Source organism: Aricia agestis, chromosome 9 (assembly GCF_905147365.1).
Source record: "Aricia agestis chromosome 9, ilAriAges1.1, whole genome shotgun sequence".
Classification (NCBI taxonomy): Eukaryota; Metazoa; Arthropoda; class Insecta; order Lepidoptera; family Lycaenidae; genus Aricia; species Aricia agestis.
In genome coordinates, this window is record NC_056414.1 from 15,291,989 (window position 1) to 15,308,685 (window position 16,697).

The following is a 16,697-nucleotide window of genomic DNA, read 5'->3' on the forward strand; positions in this document are numbered from 1 at the left end:
GTAAGAAACGAAGAAAAAATATAAAGGAAACTAAATTAAAATGTATTTAATCCATTATTTAACAACTTATCTTACCTCGTTGGTTTAATTTATAATTACCTCATGCTTGGATTTAATGAATTTATAATTTTTTGTTACAAAATTTTATTTAGAAACATGTAAACCTGCGTATTTAAAACGAAATTATATTAATCTTCATTATACATTATTCAATCTTCATTTTCAAATGTAGGAGACCGAACTTTGGCACGAATGGGTCGGCTCGACCGGGTCGACACCACGGCTTCACAGGAAACCGAGGGAACAACGCTTTATTATGGGAATTGTGATTTTTAGTTTTATATTACTCATACTGGAGTTGATGGAGTCCGCAAAATATTTTAATATTTTTCTGGTTCATAAAAATTTAAAAAATTTGGAATAAGTCATCAAAATAATATTATTATTATTATGATACTTACATATTATTGTATTCTCACATTTTAAGATAATATTTTTCACTTGCTTCTAACCATAAGCAAGTACTACTTAGTAATATAGTTGAAGGACGTGATTCTCGTAATTTTCCAATACATTTCCATTCAAGTCAGTAGCGCCTGTTAAAATATGTATGACTTATGTAATGCTATGTAATGTAACTGCTCCTCACTCCTCGGATACCCGGCATAGATACACGCCATTATCTAGTAGCTGGTAATAATTGTTTAGGCGTCAACAATAATTATTAATAAATTAAATAGTAGTATAAAAAAAATAAATTATGGTCTAACTGCCGCATTCAGAGTGGAACATTAATTACTTAAAAGTATTTTATTCAAAATTTTGACGTAAGCCTCATACATTATCCATCAAACACTTCATTAAATTGAAGGTTAATCATAATTAAATGTCTCTGAGTACGGCGGTAAGACTATATTTTTTTATGCTATTTTTAAAAAGTTCAAAAACTTAGACTAAGTTTATGAACTTTTTAAGGCAAAATAGCAAAATTGTGTGATGTGTCATAATGTATCGGATAGACTCTTAATTCCTACAATAATGATTGACAAGTCACCCTGGAGGTGACTGATGAAGCTAAGGCAAAACACCAAAATAATCTTAACAAATTTCGACCTCTGTGGCTCAATGGTTAAGAGTATGTGGCAGCTCAAGCCGGCGGTCGCGGGTTCGAATCCCGCCGACGGAACAAAAAGTTTTCAATGTTCCTGGGTCATGAATGTGTTTTAAATAATTATGTGTATGATATAATAAAAATCTTAAATATATGTAAAGTATAAAAGTATGAAATAAATTTCCGTAACACAAGTCCTTCTATTGTGAAGCGTTCATAGATATTAAATAGCAGGTATTATAAGAGAAATTGAATCATAGGCAGATGACGGACCTACGTCATTTGGTCGGGTTATGTGTCAATTTTCTGGTGGTTCATTGTCACAGCCACACGACGACGCGTCACTTTAACCACGCTAATACTAAAATGTTTGCACACAAGTGACGTCACAGTGCCAATGCCGCAAGCGGGCGAGGGTTCAGCGATAATGATCGGAAGTCGGGAAGGATGGATTTTTCGCCATTTCCTCTAATTATACTCGTACAAGCGGGTGCAACGTTAGTGTGCCAGAGAAAGCGAGCCGGCGCGGTCGGCGTGCGCGCTCAGATACTTGTACTGACCAGTGGTGACCACGAAAACCGCCGTCCAATTGTGTGGTGATCACGAAAACCCCTGTGCGACACAGTGGCGCCTACGAAAACCCCTGTTCTTGGCGTTGGCACCTGCTAACGGCTGTGCCCATTGAAATCCCTGTGGAAGGGAGTTGCGCCCACGGAAACCTGTGCAAGCCAGTGCCCCTGTGCAAAAAGAATAACACTAGAGCGCGCCGTCGTAAATGTGGCTCCACCATGGTGCGGACGAAGAAAAATATGCTCTACTACCGGAGTATCAATAAGTACTGAGTTTATGTAATCCTATGTAATAGAGTTGTAACTTGTAATGTTCCGTCCTTGTCTGATAAGCTACGTTTCTAACTTATCAGACAAGGACAATATATGGTTTCCGATCTGTGCACTGCAACTGGGGACATTTTCTATTACTATTAGGGGATTGTGGGTTACTATTTAGTAATGTAACCTTCAACTTAAATTTACTAGACTTCTACACAAAACTTGAGCAAATCAACTTTCACAGTTATTTTCAAAACGTTTACTAATTACTATACTAACTGAAATAACAATTGAAGTAATCAAGGACTTTGGTAACGTAATATAATTTTAATATGAGATAAGCAAACGTTTTTGTATCATCTGCCGAGACTTAGTAATAATTACTTATTCTCGGTACTTTATGTAATTACATATTATACACAAACTTAGAATTAACGCATTACATACCAGTAGCAGATACCCCGCAGTTATATATAGCTATGAGCTATAATTTACTACATGACAACCAAGTGTGATTAATTTGAATGACGATGCGAAAAATTCCAGTTTTGTCATTAAGAGGAGTCCACGCCGCCCTTTTTTCCATACAAACGTTGTCCCCTGTTTCCTCCCTGGATAATGCTAGTAGAGTTATAATTTTTTTCCTGAATATCAACGGCCACTAATACAATGTCCCTATGTTTTCTTTTTTTTCATAATTTAATTATTAAATAAGATATGAACGTTCAAAAACCCAAAAAAAATGGCTAGATTTTCCGCTGTATTCAAACATCCAGAAAACAGATTTGGCTAGATTAAATAAAAAAATTAAAACATAGGAACACAGCTCAGCCTTTCTTTAATTTTTAATGAAAAAAGTACTTAAATCGGTCAAGTTTTGGAGAAGGAATGGGACAACGAATCGTTGATTTTCTGGATTTTCTGCAGTTGTCTCTATCGCGTTCTGCGGTATAGGCTTGAGGTAAGGGAGACAGCTATAGATATTACACGTACTTTTTTTTCATTTCTCTAGCCCCTGGTGTATCCTCTTAAAATAATACCATAGTTGACCAGCGGGGCTAAAATGTCACATTTAGCAATTCCTCTCAATCAATTCAGCAAATGGATTGTCAAAACTGTCCAACTTACGAATTTCAAAATAGGTCGAATTACTAGACATGAATTGCAAGCAGAGTGACCATTTTTCGATTAAAAAAAAAAATATGATGAATTCATAATATGATTCTCCAAAGCGACCATTTTAGTCCCGCTGTTGAAACTTTTAAGGTAGCGTTTGCACTACGCACTAGCACGCTTCGGAATATTTAAACCCAAATAAAAGGAAAAAAAACTGCAACGAACGGCTGACGTTGTTGAACTACGTATTTGACGTGATTATATTGTGTGTGCATGCGCAGGATAAATGGCGCTGCTAAGCGATTTTCATTGTTTCCCTTGTAAAGCAGCAATTATGCTAATAGTGCATTTTCTGAAAATTACAGAGGATTGTTAACACTAATGCTAGGATGAACTAACATAGCACCAAGTGGGTGAATTATATATATATATATATATATATATATATATATATATATATATATATATATATATATATATATATATATATATATATATATACTTATATATATATATATGATTTTTTTTATTAATAATAATATCTATGGACACATCACACCACGTCAGTCTGGCCCCGTGCTAAGTACCTGAAGGACTTGTGTTACAGGTACCAGACAACGGAAATATATTTCATACTGTAATAATTATACTAAACATAGGTATATTTAAGATTTTTATTATATGATACACATATTTAATTAACATCCATGACCGAACATTGAAAACTTTTTGTTCCGTCGGCGGGATTCGACATTCGGCTGACCACGCGCCCAACCACTGAGCCACAGAGGTCGTCAAATGAATGTATTTGATCACCTTTGATCACGTTGGGAATGCTTGATGCATTCCCGACGGCCTGGAGGGCTGCCTGGATATGTGGAACTCCCGGGTGCTGCGGCAAGGAGGAGCACCCTTGGTTACCCACCAAAACCCAACGGTGCCTCCTCGTGTTTTGTCAGGCCTTCGCCGACGACATCGTGCTTGTTTTTGAGGGAGACTCGGCTTTAGAGGTGGAGTTAAAAGCAAACCAGGTCTTAGATCTAATAAAAAAATGGGGAATAGCTAACAAGCTTAACTTCGCACCACAAAAAACTTGTGCATTGTTGTCTACTAGACGACTTAAATACGACACACCGCGCTTGAGAATGGGGAGTGTGGAAATCAAGTTCTACAATGAGATAAAGATTCTGGGCCTTATCATTGACAAAAGCTTGACGTTTAACGCCCACGTTAGCAGCGTTTGCCAAAAGGCAATCACGCGCTACAAGCAGATTGCCAAGGCCGCTAGAGTAGGTTGGGGGCTTAACCCCCAAGTAGTTAAGATTATTTATACGGCGGTCATAGAACCAACTATTTTGTATGCATTGGCAGCGTGGGCACCCAGCGTGGAAAAGATGGGGGTCCAAAAAAGGCTCAACTCCGTTCAACGGGGTTTTGCCCTGAAGATCTGCAAAGCATATCGGACCGTCTCCCTGAACTCTGCGCTGCTGTTGGCTGGGATACTCCCTCTTGATCTCAGAATACTCGAAGCATCGAGACTTTATGAGATCAAGAAGGGAGTGTCATACCCGGCAGTGAGGGACAGGGAGGTGGAACGAATGGCTTCTGCGATTGAGGACCCACATCCGGCAGAGCAGGTAGAGCTGAGGTTCGGGATAGTAGATGAGGACTCGTATGCTGATGTGGTTAGCAGTCACATCCATAGGATCTATACGGATGGCAGCAAGATTGAGGATCGAGTCGGAGCCGCACTCTCCGTATGGAAGGGTGAAGCCGAGACTAAGGCCGTCAAGCTTGCTTTGTCACCGTATTGCACCGTCTACTAAGCCGAACTTCTAGCGCTCCAAAGAGCAGTAAGTATAGCCTGCAAGAGTGGAATGGCGAAGGTCGGTATCCTTAGCGATTCCAGATCGGCTCTCCAGGCTGTCACCCTTAGTTCCCCTCATCCCCTGGCAGTGCAAACAAGGGCGGCCCTCCGAAAAGCTGCCTTGCAGAGGCGGGAGGTCTCCCTGTTTTGGATTAAGGCGCACGCAGGGTTAAGAGGGAATGATAGGGTTCACGAACTAGCCAAGGAGGCCGCGCTGGGATTGAGAAGGAAACCTGATTATGATCTGTGTCCTGTTTCATTCGTCAAGCGTATCTTGAGAGAGGATACGATTGAGGAATGGGACAGGAGATACGAACTAGGTGGGACGGCCGGAGTCACGAAGCTCTTTTTCCCAAGCGCTGCTGCTGCATACAAGATAGTCAAAAAGATAGACATCACACACCACACCACACAGATTCTGACTGGACACGGCGGATTCGCCTTCTACTTGTACAGATTCAAGTTGAAGGAGGATCCGTCGTGCCTGTGTCAGCCAGGAGTTGAGGAGACGGTTCCTCACCTGTTATTCGAGTGTCCAATTTTTGCTAGCAATAGATATGATATTGAGCAAAGATTGGGCACATCGGTGACGGGTGGGAATCTGCCTGCCATCCTGAGGGGGAAAAAGAGGGATTTGTTTCTCTCTTTTTGCAAGAGAATAGTGTGTGATACTAATAAGAGAAATTCGAGTATGTTATTGTGATTCTTAAGCTGTGATAATAGGGTAGTTAAATGTTGTGCTGTATTTTTATTGTTTTTAATTTTGACATTTATAATTATTTTAATCAGAATACTATTTATTTGAATTGTTAATCATTAATCGTTAGTTATTTTAATTGGAATAATTTTATAAGTTTAATAATTGAATGTAATGTATTTAATATTTAATGTAAATTTATTGTTATGTTGCATACACAACCTAAATGATAACAACAAGCCCTGACACCGTTAGGGGGGAAAAAAAACGGTGCCTCCTCTTCGCGTGTCGCTGGGCCCTAGGCCCGCCTGAGGCGATAACTTCATAGCCCATAGATGATGATCACCTAGAACAGCTCTCCTTTGAGAGTATTGAAAGCAAAATTGTAGTCTTTATTAGAGTTTATAATGGAACCAGAGAGCTCCAAGTCAAAATATTATGTCAATGTCGAATGATAGTCCGACACTCTAGGTCTAGTCACTATAATTGTTTGATTTTCAGGTTGTAATAACCCAGGTTCAGGAGTCCGATTCTTATATCATCAAACCAAAGTTAACACGAACGGCTGTCTAGCTCGCCCAGACAATCTATCTTCCTGAAAAGATTTGTGATCGCGATGAGAATCCTCAGGTTCCTGGATTCCAGACCTTATTACGACATACTAAAGTCCGTATTACTCATTCCAGGGATGACCAGGGTATCGCGATGCGGATCTACGCGGGGGTGTCGTTCGCTGTGGAGGTGATAGTGTTCGTGGTGCGGGTGTACGCGAGCTGGTTCTACGGCATGTACCGGTTCTTCGTCCCGCCTGAACCGAAGAGCGTAAGGGGGGAGATTATACTGGTGAGGATTTTTTTTATGTTGTGGATGGACTGGTTGCAAAAGTTAATCCATATTAAAAGTCTTAGGGAGGCCAAAAGAATCCGGGTGGACAGATCGGATCTTTATTCATTAAACGGTCCGGTCTGCGATAAGTCCAATCTGATTAATAATATAATATAATGAGTATTATATTTTATTAAATCAAATGAATTAATGTTTTAGTCCACATTGCTATTTTAATGAATTTATACTGTTTAATGAATTGTATTTCTATTACTGATTTGTTTGTTTTATTAGCGTATGCAAATATTTTAATGTACTAATTCTAAAAATCATGTTTGTATTTTTTAAATAATATTGGTTTTAATATCAATATTATAATTAATGTTTATTAAATAAAACTTGTATAATTATGTCCAGTAAGTTGATATTATATAGGAATGATGTAATATTGCATGCTCTGGCGGGATTTAGAGGTACTCAATTACTGTAATTTAACATCTATGTAACCTAAATTCGCAATAAATAAATGATTATGATTATGATTATGATTATGATAAGATCGACCTCTCCGTATATGAGATCACTAATTTGATGAGCGAGTCGTCACAGTGCAAAGAAGATTTCAAATTGGTCTAAGCTATACCTGTGTGTTAAAGGTATAGTCTTGTCTAATGTCTTGTATTCTTTGGAACGAAATTAAGAAGGATATTTTTATTTGAAATTGACAACCAATACAAAACAGTAATAAATAAATAAACAAGTTTAAGTGCTTGGCTTTTCGTTTGATTATAATCTGTAAATTATTATTTATTCTTTTTATATACCAAAAAAAGAATACTGTCAAATGATTCGAAATTGGAATTCCAGATAACCGGGTCCGGTCACGGCATGGGCCGCGAGATGGCGCTGCAGTTCGCGGCGCTGGGCGGCATCGTCGTCTGCGTGGATATTAACGCCAGCACTAACAAGGATACAGTGGAACTGATCAAGGAGAACAAGGGAAAAGCTTATGGATACCAGTAAGTGAGAAGCCAGTGTTTATTCCAGCGCTGGTATGGGCACTGTATCCATATAAATGTCACCGTCAAATCTTAAAAACAGGGAGAATATACCTACTATTTTTGCATTTAATTTAGGCATATTATAATCTCACGGTTTTTACGATTTGACGGTGACATAAACATTTTAAATGTCCAGTTGTAAACATGTTTGTATCAGCTCTACTCCAGCGCTGGAATGAGCGCTGTATAAATACTATGTGCGAATTACAGTAACTTTTTTTATGAAATAAGGGGGCAAACGAGGTCACCTGATGGAAAGCAACTTCCGTCGCCCATGGACACTCGCAGCATCAGAGAGCTGCAGGTGCGTTGCCGGCCTTTTAAGAGGGAATAGGGTAATAGGGCAGGGGAGGGTAGGGAAGGGAAAGAAAGGAAATAGGGGAGGGGATTGCGCCTCCGGTAAACTCACTCACTCGGCGAAACACAGCGCAAGCGCTGTTTCACACCGGTTTTCTGTGAGCCCGTGGTATTTGTCGAGCCGGCCCATTCGTGCCGAAGCATGGCTCTCCCACGTCACATGTTTTAATCTACTCTAGATGTCAGCATTATACTACTGTATCAATAAATTACTGATTACTTTAATTATGTACCGGTATAAAAGACTTCAACGGGGTTGCCGAATAGCTGCGCTATATGCAAAATAGCCTGTCTAGCATCCAGTAGCAGATGCTTGCTAGGTTTGCGGTACTATTCACAATGGTCCTCATCTCGACCTGAAAAAAGGTGTAGCAACCCAGAGACGTCTCAAATCTAAAAAAAAGGTAAATAAGTCTGTTTAACTGCCTTCAACAAAGAAAAAGTTTAAGTAAACGACTAAGATTTTACTAAACTCACTTCAAATTAATCTTAAAAAGATCTACAAACCTATCACGCGTGGCTCATAAGACTCGTGTCAGATAATTTCCTTAATATCTCCAACTCAATGAAGCTCAGGATTTCTAAGTGTCCGGATTTCCCGCGCATGCACGAATCAAATTATACATGTTTGTGTGCGAACAATTACGCGTTGGTAATTGAATGATTTAACACTTATTATCTAATTCTATTGTCAGGTTTCTTTTGTTGAATGGTGCACTTTGGCTGGCCTTACTAGTTACAATAGGTACTAGAGTCTAGAGTCTAGAGTCTAGGCAGTCTACCGTTAGATATAGATTATAGAATAAAAAATGGTTTGTTATGTGAGACTACTCCCTATGTTGTTTATCTTACTTCGATCATCGACTCTGTCTAAATGATATTTTGTTGGAAACCCTTAATTTTCCTGCAATTTAAATCTTCTATATTTGTACTTTTGTAATTTGTATATAATTTTTGTTATTTGTTATGTTATTAAAATTGGTCCAGTAATTTCGAATCCTATTCAAAACAAAGAAACAAAACAAACCTTTCCTCTTTATAAAATATAAATTAGCAAAAATCATAAAAAATCAGGAGAGGCGGCCTTGTAGCCGAATTTTTTGACCGACTTCCAAAAAGGAGGAGGTAATACGTTCGGCTGTATGTTTTTTTTTTTTTATGTATGTTCAACGATTACTCAGCCGTTTGTGGTCCGATTTACAAAATTATTTTTGTGTTGTATAGGGTTTGACTCGAATTTGGTACCATGTTCATAAAAGTGGTGACCTGATGATGGGATCCATGAATAATCGAGGGAACTCCTCAAAATTTATATGGAAACATATAGTGATTTCGATTTTTTCTGAAGTGTTTCAGGCATATACTACCAAAAAGTAAGATTTTGCACCAGGATGTACCCTGGTTCCGAAGGTACCCAACAGAACTTTTGAATCCCTATAGATACAAGTTCGAGGATTTTGGCTTTATTTAAACTACTCCAAGCAAAAGCCAATGGATTCTACATTATTTCTGCTGAACATAGGCTAAATTTTATTTTGGAAAAAATTGGGTTTCGTAAGATATTTGGGTTTTTCGGACGCCAGGTGTAAAAGAACCACCTACCAGCTTACCTTAGCGTAAGTTCTATGTCAAGGATCTCAGAACTTTTCCGGGCTGGTAGCGACTTCAAAAGTACGAAGATTGAGTACAGAAATAGTTGAGGTTTAGGCGAAGTCTGAAGACGGCACTATAATAACGAATAAGAATTATTTGATTCTTTTTAGATTATTTTTAAGAATATTACTTTTGTTTTTACCTTGGAAGTCGGTTTTAATTTTTTGTTATGAAATTTAAATACATTTGAATTCATTATCTTTCAATTTGGTCGAGCCTCTTATTTAATTTTTATAATACTTAGGTAAATTGAATAATATTATATTATGTATAAATGTTTTTTTTACCCGTAGAGTATTGAAAAAATAGATACCTACTTATATACTTGTACATTTGAAGCAACATAATAAAAGATAATTATCATTATTATTGTTATGAAATGCGGATAAAGAGAAAAAGTTGAAATTATAACAAGGTCTCGAATTGGCCTTGGTATTTTCCACTCACTAACAAAATTATTTTGCACTGAAACAACTAAAAGTAAATGTTTACTTTGTTACATCACATCAGTCAGTGTTGCCAACTATGGGGATTTCCCACTAAATTTAGTGGGAAAAAATAAATTTAGTGGGTTTTTAGGGGGTAAAATATTTTGGGGATATTTTTGGGGATAAAAATTTTGAAGAATGGAATATTTTTTTAACAACCTTAAAGTGGCTTGGAACTTTGCCGCGAGCGACCGCGACGGACGAAAATTCAAACGAAATACCACTTTATGACATAGGCTATAGGTTTCATTTTACTCAACCACTAGCTTTTACGCCGCCGCCGCGCCGGCGGCAGCATGGGTCGCCACGTACATGTCAGTAGAAAATGATACCTATATTCTATGTCATAAAGTAGCATTTTATTTGATTTTTTACCGGTCGCGGTCGCTCGCGGCATAGATCCGAAGACCACCTTTAAGATGGGACTGCCGCACAAAGCACATGTTGCTATAGTCTTTTGAGTTGTACCAGCTGACAGTAGGCTGACAGATTATTATATTTGTTGTCATTGTATTTAATGAAAAAAAGAAAGATTGAAGTATTTAAAAACTGCCGGCCTGTTTGTTTGTTTGGCCTGTTGAAGGTGTATTTCAGCGTTTTGAGCGCTTAGTAGACCATACCGCGAGAAATTTTAAATATTTTGATTTTTTGGGGAGTTTTTGTTGAAATTTAGTGGGTTTTAAAGTTGCTTTGGGAAAACGTTTTGAATAGTTGGCAACACTGACATCAGTATCACCAGTAGGTAGGTACTGATGATACTGTATTTTACGTACTTTGTATTAAAATTTTACATCAATACAGCTACAATCTATTTATACCGACTAAGATTTTACGGCTACACCACGAGATTACAAGCAATTTTGTGTAATTACAGACTACAGTGCTCCCAAAGTGATAATGCGCATACAAATTTTCGTAATTTTTCGGCAACGGTCGTATTTCCCGCGTCGGAAGACGTCGCTGCAAGCGCTGTTCTTAAGCCCGGCCGCACATTGTCCGAATTCTGATCAGAAACAGTTGAATTTCGCCGGACCGCCACCCCGCACACTATCCGAAATATCCTTCCGGCGAGTTCGAGCTCACTCGGCTCAGCACAAAATGTAAGAGACAGCGCGGACGTTCAACTGTTTCTGATCAGAAATTTCGGACAATGTGCGGCCGGGCTTAGACTTAAACTTTTAAAAAAACAGCGCCTTGCAGCGACGTAGAGGCGCCTGACGTTGCATGGTAACGCCGCAATGGCTTCCCGGCACTTATTGACGGACCGGCGACAGCGGACAGCCACCGGCTATATGATATTTACTCTTATTTCCTTTAAGCAAGGTGCAAAATGCAAGTGCATTGTTTGGGGCTCTTCCGTTTCATAGATTCGGGTGTTGTCGTGATTACGACAATTAGCGAAGATTTCCATGCGCATTATTAATTTGGGAGTAGGTACTGGGTATGTAAATAAACCGTTACATACATTACCATCGTTAGATATTGTAGCCGTGAGATGACTAATTTTTCGACATTTTCGAATTGAATCAATTGAACTTTGAAGCAATTTTAATGTTGAATTTTAATCGGTTCACTGTTTTTATTATAGCAGCCATAAACTCAGTCATAACATAATAATAAATATTAAATATGTTGACGATAAGATAATGGAAAACTTTGAACATACCTATTTAGGGAAAATATCGGGTCAAGCAGGTATTTTTAGTTATTACTAAAAATATCTGCTTGACCTTGTATGTTGCTGTAAACAACTTGTATGTTGTTTACATATCAAGTAAATAACAATGCTCAAAAAAAACCCAAAGCTCGGCGGAAATGAAATGTATCACAAATTATAACGATTAATGAGTTATTAAATACTGCATAGTTTGAATCCTCGAAATATTTTTCTAAAAGTGTGAAATTGCTATTCGAAACTGGTAGGGGTGACATTAGTGGTTTCTAGTAAAATGGTATTAAATCATTGAAAAGGGTGTTTAAGCATACTAATTATCCAGTTAGAAAAGTTAATATTAATTCAAATAACTTCGTCCCGTACAATAGTCTCATACGGGCGGCGGCGGCTACCTGATAAAGTACGAGAATACATGACGGTAAGCCTGTTTTTAGAGGTCTTTGCGGTAAGTACCTATAAGAGTGAGTGAAATAGCAAGTCATCTGCTATTTCACTCACTCTTATAGGTTCGGGTATTCTCGTACTTTATCAGGTAGTCGCCGCCGCCCGTATGCAAGTCATCTGCTATTTCACTCACTCTTATAGGTTCATGTATTCTCGTACTTCAGGTAGCCGCCGCCGCCCGTATGAGACCATTTTACGTCTCGCTCACGTTTATTATGTGAGTGATACAGGATACTTATGATGCGCAGTCTTCCGTTGTACTTCGTTAGATCTGTGCGTTTTTTGTATCGTCAAACCGGCTTTGGTTTATACTTCATTCTGTTAACTACGACTTTGGCACGATTTTTGACTACGACAAGCATTGCGATTGGTTATTGTTTAAAGATGGCTAGATGTGTTACGTGTGATCGATCATTATACCGTGGTGTTCGGAGACACGTTCTTACGCATCATTTTTTTGATTCCCGGAGAGATTTCGTTGAGCGCATTTTCCAGAACTTGCAACCGCTACAGGAGGTAAGTCAATCTTATGTATAGTATGATAGATATAAGCAAAACTGTATATATGATAGATAGATATACGCTATTACTTAAATACAGACATTAAACAAGTAACAAAATACAGCAACATTATTACATTACGTTAGTGTGGGCTAAGGCAGCCTTTCGACGGCTTTCTTCTAGATAACCAGTATTATAATACTTATGTAAATGTGCATGTAGCTGAGGCACTGTCTTCACATTCTATAACCTAAGATTTCGTGACCGTATTAACCGGAGACCGGAGTTTATTGTTAGTGAAAGTAGTTAAGTAACGAAATGTTTGTTTGTTTCAGCTTGCATTTGATGGAACGAGGTCGATATGCCATCCTTGTTGGCATAGAATTGAGCAATCCTTACATCAGCGACCACGTACTCCACCTATACGTCAAGTGTCACCGAGTCGTGCAGCAATCCAAGTTCCGGGTTTCACTAGAGCGGCAAACACTTCCCGTCGCTGTATGATGGAGAGTTGTAATAATGTGCAACTCCGGCAAATGCCTAATTCAATTAAGGTATTTTTGCTCAGTTATTACCACCTGTACATACCCCCACTTGCGAGGATTTGCGAAAATCATCTTCGAAATACTGCATTGGAAGACATGTCTCAGAGTGTGTCTCATGCTCAAACTGATTTTAATAGTGGAAGTTTCGGAGACATTGTACGTATGTATACATTAGCACTAGAAAACAGATGCAAATTGAATTTTAACAATTTGGATGAAATAACAGCAGAAGATTTACATTTTTGGACTGGCTTGAACCATGAAGAGTTCAATAGCTTATTTGATCAATTACCGACTTTGTCCCGCAGATCTTTTTCTGCTCGAGAGGATCTAGGTATATATTTAGCTAAAATAAGAACGGGTGAACCCAGTATACGACTGGCAACGCTTTTTAATAAATCAAGACAAAGTATAGACAGAAAAATTAAATTGGCGAGACAGTGCCTTAACAATGATTTTGTTCCATTACATTTAGGGCTAGATCACATTAGCAGATCAGAAATAGTCGAAAGAAACCGAATTCTTCCCAACTACATCTTTGGGGATGACCTTTGGACAAAAGCATTAATAATATGTGACGGAGGTTACATTTTCATACAAAAAAGCTCTAACTTCTTCTTCCAAAGAGAATGCTACAGTCTTCATAAATACACAAATCTAATCAAGCCTTTTATGTTGGTCTGCGGTGATGGACATATTTTAGATGTCGCAGGTCCATACGCAGCCACTGCCTCAGATGCTGTAATCATGCGGCACATTTTGGAAAATCCTGATGGCCCACCTGAGGAGGCACCAATTAATTATTATCTTGAACAAGGTGATACGTTCATTGTTGATAGAGGTTTCCGGGATGTTATTCCTCTGCTTGAGTCGTGCGGCTATACAGTCCATATGCCCCCAACGAAAAGGCGCGGTGAAACACAATTAACATGTGAAGAAGCCAATAAATCTAGATTGGTGACCTTGTGTAGATGGGTTGTTGAAACAATAAATGGAAGGTTCAAGCGTGACTTCAAAATGTTTAGATACCGGGTATTTAATACAGCTTTACCTACCGTAATGATGGATTACAGAATAGCTGCAGCACTAATAAACGCGTTTCAACAGCCCTACGAAGATAGCCAATATACAGAACAGTTTATAGAAACCATAAACAGGAACATGAATAGGCCCAATCTTTTGGCTGACTATGTTGTTGAGCGCAACTTAAATCGCCAACGAGCAACCTTTGTGCGCTTGGAAGTTAATGACCAGACATTCGAAGATTTCCCCAGACTGACACAAGAAGAACTAATATTGTTTGCCGTGGGAACATATCATTGCAAAATAGCACGTTCCTATTGCAGTGAGCACATAAAACGAACAGGTGTTTATGAAATTGAAGCTTACAGAGATCCAGTACTTATGACATTGAATGGTGAAGAAGGAGCATTGATAAGATGCCGAATTCAATCTAGGCACGTTAGAAGTAGAATTTACTACACATATATATTGTATAAAAATGAAAATAGTAGATACGCTATTTTAGAACACTATTGTACATGTATTCACGGAAAGAGGACATTGGGCAGCTGTGCTCATGTGATGAGTATTATATATTACTTGAGCTGGGCCAGATTTCAAAATGACTTTATTCATCCTGGACACACATTGGATTATGTAATTCTAGATTTAGAAAATGAATAATGTTTAAAATAATAAAATGATCCATGTAACTAACTTTCTGTGTTTTCTTTTCTTTTAATGTAAGAGGAATTTCACAAAGTAGAAAAATATTTAAGGATGACCATATGTTATTCATTATTAAACATCTATTTTAACGATTCAATATCCTTTTACTAAAAAGGGTAATATGACCCCTGCAGATCTTCGAATAGCAATTTGACACCTAAAAAAATATATTTCGGTGATGCCCCCTATGCAGTAATTAATTACTCATTATAACCAGTTATTTCAGATATATTTCATTCGCGCCGGGCCTGGGTTAATTTTCCATAATATGTGAGCATTGTCCTTATGTATTTAATGCAAATAATACGCCGACGACTCGCATGCGTAGAGTTCCGTATGAAGAGTTAAAAATAGCAAAATAACTATATTATTGACCGGTTCCTAAGGATTTTAACAGGAGTTTGTTTATTCAACAGGGGTGTCTAAACACACTAGGCCAAAGTTACGCGGCGTAAATTCCGTATAATTACGTCAACGCATACAAAATACCTTTGTGCAAAATACAGACGGAACGCGACGGAATAGTGTGTCGTCGGTCATTTAAAATAAGCTATGTCCACACTATGCGCTTCCGTCTTAAATTTTCGTCATCTTCTTTCATTCAACATTCGTTTTGGCGCATTCAATAATTGAATGCGTCAACGAACGCAACGCCAACTGTCATTTTAATAACAAAGCGAAAGTTTTGGATACGGTCAGAGGGCATGCGTCGCGGGCATGTCTCACGTTCGCTGTTGACTGCGCTATAACGCATGCCCTTGACGAACAGAAAAAGGCACAGTGTGGACAAAGCTATACATTACGGGCGTAATCATGCGGAATTTACGCCGCGTAACTTCGGCCTAGTGTGTTTAGACACTCATTTATTACTTGATGTTTTAACGTTAACGAATCAATATCGCTAGTAAATATAGATGAACTTCAGTCAAGAAACCCTAGAAACTGGACATTAATAACGATAGCGTCGTGCTTTCTATGCTATAGTCCCTACTCTGAGGTTAGCGGTTATTTACACATCACGATATTGCTAGTAATTACGTGAAGAATAGGGAAGTACCTGAATCACAACAGCGTTTACGTGTTCTCTCTAAACTCTTACTGTCCGTAATTTGAGGCAGCTTTTTACACGTCACGACATTGGTAATTACAGATGCGACGTGACGGACCGGTCGGCGATATCGGAGCTGGGTGACAGGATCCGGAAGGAGGTGGGTGAGGTGGACATCCTGGTGAACAACGCCGGCATCATGCCCTGCAAGCCCTTCCTGGAACAAGATGAGAGAGAGATACGCGCCACTTTTGAGATCAACGTGATGTCGCATCTTTGGGTATGAATTTATCTTTGGGTATATTTTACGTGGGAGAGCCATACTTCGGTACGAATGGGCCGGCTCGACCGGAGAAATACCACGTTCTCACAGAAAACCGGCGTGAAACAGCGCTTGCGCTGTTTTTCGCCGAGTGAATGAGTTTACCGGAGGCCCAATCCCCTACCCTATTCCCTTTCCCTATCCTCCTCTATTCCCTTTCCATCTCTATCCTCCCCTATTACCCTATTCCCTCTTAAAAGGCCGGCAACGCACCTGCAGCTCTTTATGCTGCGAGTGTCCATGGGCGACGGAAGTTGCTTTCCATCAGGTGACCCGTTTGCTCGTTTGCCCCCTTATTTCATAAAAGAAAACTTGTGTTTTAAGGGTAAGTATTTGGTTTTTTACTTGTATGTAAATAATATATTGTATGAAAAGGTGTGAGACTGAAGCCACTTTTCTGTGTTACGTTGGGTCGTAGCAGCGTTA

General features: G+C 38.7%; 2 protein-coding genes across 4 annotated transcripts in view; both read left to right on the forward strand.

The window, feature by feature from the left end:
- LOC121730296 (short-chain dehydrogenase/reductase family 16C member 6-like) overlaps nt 1-16,697 on the forward strand; it is a 50,342-nt gene that overhangs the window by 26,951 nt on the left and 6,694 nt on the right. For 2 of the 3 annotated variants that reach the window (XM_042119277.1, XM_042119278.1), the window contains exons 3-5: nt 6,308-6,464; nt 7,314-7,465; nt 16,052-16,229. In XM_042119277.1, coding sequence (XP_041975211.1) covers nt 6,308-6,464; nt 7,314-7,465; nt 16,052-16,229 — 487 coding nt within the window. Of the gene's footprint in view, nt 1-1,635; nt 1,947-6,307; nt 6,465-7,313; nt 7,466-16,051; nt 16,230-16,697 lie in introns of those variants that run through there. The other variant, XM_042119280.1, reaches the window with a different exon arrangement.
- Nucleotides 12,388-14,883, forward strand: LOC121730290. The gene is made up of 2 exons (XM_042119268.1): nt 12,388-12,640; nt 12,961-14,883. Exons 1-2 carry the CDS (start codon nt 12,509-12,511, stop codon nt 14,854-14,856), a joined length of 2,028 nt encoding a protein of 675 aa, XP_041975202.1. The 5' UTR covers nt 12,388-12,508; the 3' UTR covers nt 14,857-14,883.

Excerpts from the sequence above, each read along its gene's own strand:
- LOC121730290 (XM_042119268.1), top strand. The coding sequence starts at position 12,509 with ATGGCTAGATGTGTTACGTGTGATCGATCATTATACCGTGGTGTTCGG. Across the intron at positions 12,641-12,960 it reads ACTTGCAACCGCTACAGGAG|CTTGCATTTGATGGAACGAG; the intron begins GTAAGTCAATCT and ends TGTTTGTTTCAG.